General features: G+C 36.6%; 1 protein-coding gene across 1 annotated transcript in view; it reads left to right on the forward strand.

The window, feature by feature from the left end:
- NOC3L (NOC3 like DNA replication regulator) overlaps positions 1-4,636 on the forward strand; it is a 22,308-nt gene that overhangs the window by 9,224 nt on the left and 8,448 nt on the right. Inside the window, exons 8-11 of the mRNA XM_015557844.1 lie at positions 231-324; positions 1,434-1,609; positions 2,008-2,136; positions 3,454-3,585. Coding sequence (XP_015413330.1) covers positions 231-324; positions 1,434-1,609; positions 2,008-2,136; positions 3,454-3,585 — 531 coding nt within the window. The remainder of the gene's footprint in view (positions 1-230; positions 325-1,433; positions 1,610-2,007; positions 2,137-3,453; positions 3,586-4,636) is intronic.

A 4,636-nucleotide genomic window follows, 5' to 3' on the forward strand; every position in this document is an offset into this window, starting at 1 on the left:
CCCCCCCCCCCCCCAGTGCATGAATTTCGTGCACCGGGCCCGTAGTATAAAATAAACTGAAAAGTTTGGAGAGCTAGAGATGGAAGAAACAGGGTGGTTTTGTTTTGTTTTGTTTGTATTGTTTGGTTGGTTTTACATGACCTCGTATACAAGGCACTCAACATTTTGTGCTAATTTTTGGATTTCAATATTTTGATGTTAAAACGTGATTGATGTTTTGGTCTTTTCAGATCCGCAAAGAAACCCAAAAATTAAGAGAATTTGAAGAAGGGCTTGTTAGCCAATATAAATTTTATTTGGAAAATCTGGAGCAAATGGTTAAAGGTATATTAAACATCTTGAAAGAATGTAACATACTTAGCTTTGGTCAGGCAGGTGAATTCTCTATTCTGTGCTGTGTGTTGGCTGTCAGCATAGTGTATGGTCAGGAACAGGGTCTCGAGTCAGACTTTCTGGGTTCAAATCTTGGCTTATCACTTAACACCTATGTGATGTGCAAATCATTTTTTTAAAAAAATATATTTTATTGATTTTTCACAGCGAGGAAGGGAGAGGGATAGAGAGCTAGAAACATCGATGGGAGAGGAACACCGATCAGCTGCCTCCTGCACACCTCCCACTGGGGATATGCCTGCAACCAAGGCACATGCCCCTGACTGGAATCGAACCTGGGACGCTTCGGTCCGTAGGCCGATGCTCTATCCACTGAGCCAATCTGGTCAGGGCATGTGCAAATCATTTAATCTTTCTGTGCTTCCGCTTTTCTAGCTGTCAAGTGGGAATAATACTAGTCCTTAACTCACAGGATTGTTGTGTAAAAGTAAATGAATTAATAGATACAAAGTGCTTACAACTATGCCTAGACTGTATTAAGGACTGTATTTTGTCAGTTATTAGTATTGTTGCAGTCCTTTACCTAGTAAGTAGTTGTATATGTCTTAATTCATAAATGGTTGGAATTTATTGTGGGTTTTTTAAAAAAAATATGTTTTTATTGACTTCAAAGAGGAAGGGAGAGGGAGAGAAAGATGGAAACATCAATGATGAGAGAGAATCATTGATCGGCTGCTCTTGCACACTCCCTACTGGGGATCAAGCCCACAACCCCGGCCTGAGCCCTGACTGGGTATCGAACTGTGACATGGTTCATTTGTCGATGCTCAGCCATTGAACCACACCAGCTGGCTGATATATGTATCTTTTAAAAAACATGGGAAGCCAAGACTGGTAATTGTGTTTAGAGTCAGAGGGTGGATGGTGTAGAAACATTTTGATGATGACCTTTGTCTTGTCTAAGGATAGATACAACTCATTTAAGAATTTGCGTGGTACGTTGAGTTTTAATATTATCACATATTACTGTAAAAGAAAGGTAATTAGCTGAAGTTTTGACCAATGAGTGAAGTAAGTAATTAGAGTTATCTTTTTATTAGACTGGAAGCAAAGGAAGCTGAAGAAAAGTAATGTAGTTTCCTTAAAGGCATACAAAGGACTGGCAGAAGTGGCTGTGAAGAGCCTGTGTGAGCTGCTGGTGGCACTGCCTCATTTCAACTTTCACAACAACATCATCGTCCTGATTGTCCCTCTCATGAACGACCTGTCAAAATCGGTGGGCTGCTCTAAACGATTGTTGCTGTTGGGCTTAACAGAAAATTATAGACCGTATGGCTTTTTTTCTCTCAAAAAATTTTTGGAGCTGAAATAGAATCACTTTACTAAACACTGTTTCTTTAAGAAAACTATTTGATCCCTGTAAGTTTAGTGCAGTGGCTTTGAATAGGAGGCAGTTTTGCCCTCCAGGGAGTATTAGGCTGTGCCGAACCCCAGTTTTGATCGCCAGGACTGTGCTGGTTGGGGTGTTAACTGCCTTGTAGTGGATAAAGGCCAGACATCTAAATATCCCACAATGCACAGGATAGCTCCCCACAACAAAGAATTCTCTGGCCCCAAATGTCAGGTGTGCTGAGGCTGAGAAACGCCAGTTTAGTGTGACATTTTGTTTTTCAGATATCTGAAATGTGCTGCGAGGCAGTTAAGAAGCTTTTTAAGCAAGATAAATTAGGCCAAGCTTCCCTTGGAGTAATCAAAGTGATTTCTGGATTTGTGAAGGGCAGAAATTATGACGTTAGGCCAGAGGTAAGTTTTTCGCATTTTACTTTACACGGTTTGTTTTAAATTACGAAGTTAATTTTCAGTTGCTATGAGGTATTTATTTATAGAAGTGTGTAAAGTAGAAAGGGAAAATACTTAATTCCCCAAATGAAATCTCGTCATACAGTTTTGATTGCTTAGCTCACAATTTCTACTGTTCTAGTTCCTAATTTTAGCCTTGCTTTGCCATCAGATCCCTTTCATTAAAGCTGATAATTTTAGTTGAACTGCGAAAATTATAAATATTGTACTTAAGTAGAGAACATATTTGGTGTCTTTATTCAGAATTGTAGAGTGATCAGATCATAAGGCTTGAACATGAAACTTGGTCACAGGGAAACATTTTCATTTTAGTGATGTTAGAATTATAAACTGCATTCTTTAATTTGGGTTTTTAAAGTGTAGAGTGTGATGATTTAATATACGTATACATTGTGAAATGATTACCACAATCAAGTTAATTAAGACATTCATCACCTTTCATGGTTACCCTTTTCCCCGTTTGGTGAAAATACTGAAGATCTACTCTCTTAGCAAATTTGAAGTATATGACACAGTATTATTAAGTGTAGTCACCATGCTGTACTTTAGATCTCCAGAACTTACATATCCTCTAACTGAAAGTTTGTATCATGTGATCAACATTTTTCCATTTGGTAAATGGGAAATTAAAGCTGGTTTAGAAATACCTAATTTATGCCCTAACCAGTTTGGCTCAGTGGATAGAGTGTCAGCCTATGGACTAAAGGGTCCCAGGTTTGATTCCAATCAAGGGCACAATGCCCGGGTTGTGGGCTCGTTCCCCAGTATGGGGCGGGCAGGAGGCAGCCAATCAATGATTCTCATCATTGATGTTTCCATCTCTCCCTCCCTCACCCTTCCTCTCTGAAATCAATAAAAACAATATATATATTTAGAAAAAGAAAATAAAAAGTAATACCTAATTTATATCCCCTCCTCCAATATTGGTTCAAACCTTTTTCTGGCCTGTCTACTCTTTGACTCCTGTCTGCCAATACCAAGGAATGTGCTCTCTCTTTGTTGTTGTCATCAAACTGCAGAATAATATTACTTGTAGTTAGCCAAATAGTAGTTGTGCTTTCATAGACACAAGTTATCAAATATATTTAGCAAAAAGATAAATGTTTATGTGAAATGTGATAAAAGATAGTTCAAAGGTGTTTTTTTCTCTTTCTTTGCACGAAGGGAGGAAATAACATTGTTAAGTGCATATTTTTCTGTATAAAGTTTTTGAAGGCAATATAAACTTAATACTTACATTTGTGTCTTCTTCAATATTAGATGCTAAAAACATTCTTGTGCCTAAGAATCAAGGAAGTAGAAGTGAAAAAAGATACAGAGGACATTAATAAACCAAAAAAGTTCATGACTTTTAAGGAAAAGAGAAAAAATCTATCAAGAATGCAGAGAAAGGTTTGATTTATTTCTTTTTTTGTTTTGATTTTAGATTAAAATTATGAGAAGTAAAATCATAATTATAACTATTTAAAGAATTTAATTTTCCCAGTTATTACAAAGAAATACTTTATTAAATCCACTTAAACTGATAATTTACTGGAAGGAGAGCAATAGATAAAAAGATTTTCTTGCCATGCTGGCATTTACCTTTATCTGAGATTCCTTGTGACCCACCAGGGTCTTTCCTTAACAGAAAGGATGTCTTCTGGTGAAGTTAGCAACAAAGTGGGTTTTTGTTCATTGACTCATGTTTCTTTATTGTATTTAAAACCTTTGTTTATTTACTGTTAGACCCTGGATACATTTTTTTTGTTTTTAATGTTGAGAAATGGAGCTAATTAATAGTACCTGTCTTGCCGAGTCTTTGTGCAGTTGAAATAAGATAATGTATGTAAAGCACCAGGCAGCGTGCATAGCCCAGCATGCTTTATAAACGTTAGTTACCACTACCACTGTCTGTTGTTATCATTTCCCCAACATTTCTAAACAGTTTATTAGGGTTATCAAATTGCTTATAAAAACAAAATAAAAAGTAATTTCCAGGATATCCATTTTTGCATGTGTCTACAAATTTTGAAAACATGACAGAAATATCAAATTAGACTTACTCACTAAACAAATGAAGGTAAATGTTTTCATTATTTATACCGTACTATCCTAACGGAAGTTGGATACATAACTATGGTGGGGAAACAAAGGCCCAGCTCTTTATCAGCTTCACATGAGGGAAGGAAACTGTTTCTCAGGCAGTCCTCTATGGCTCAGGCAGCTTAGCAACCATTGTTCGCTGCTCTTAGAGCGGAAGGAAGTGGAAACAAATAGATATTTTGTTGAATTTCTATATAGTATCTGGCTTTACACATTGTAGATAAAGGAGTTTGGGAAATTTTGGTGATGACTTGCTTCTGTGTTGTAGATGATTTAACAATCAGAATTATTTCTGGGCTCAGCATATTCTTCCTTTTTTTAAAAAAAAATTAAATTATAGAAAACTACAGAGAATAAT

The sequence above is a fragment of the Myotis davidii genome, unplaced genomic scaffold (assembly GCF_000327345.1).
Source record: "Myotis davidii unplaced genomic scaffold, ASM32734v1 scaffold271, whole genome shotgun sequence".
Lineage (NCBI taxonomy): Eukaryota > Metazoa > Chordata > Mammalia > Chiroptera > Vespertilionidae > Myotis > Myotis davidii.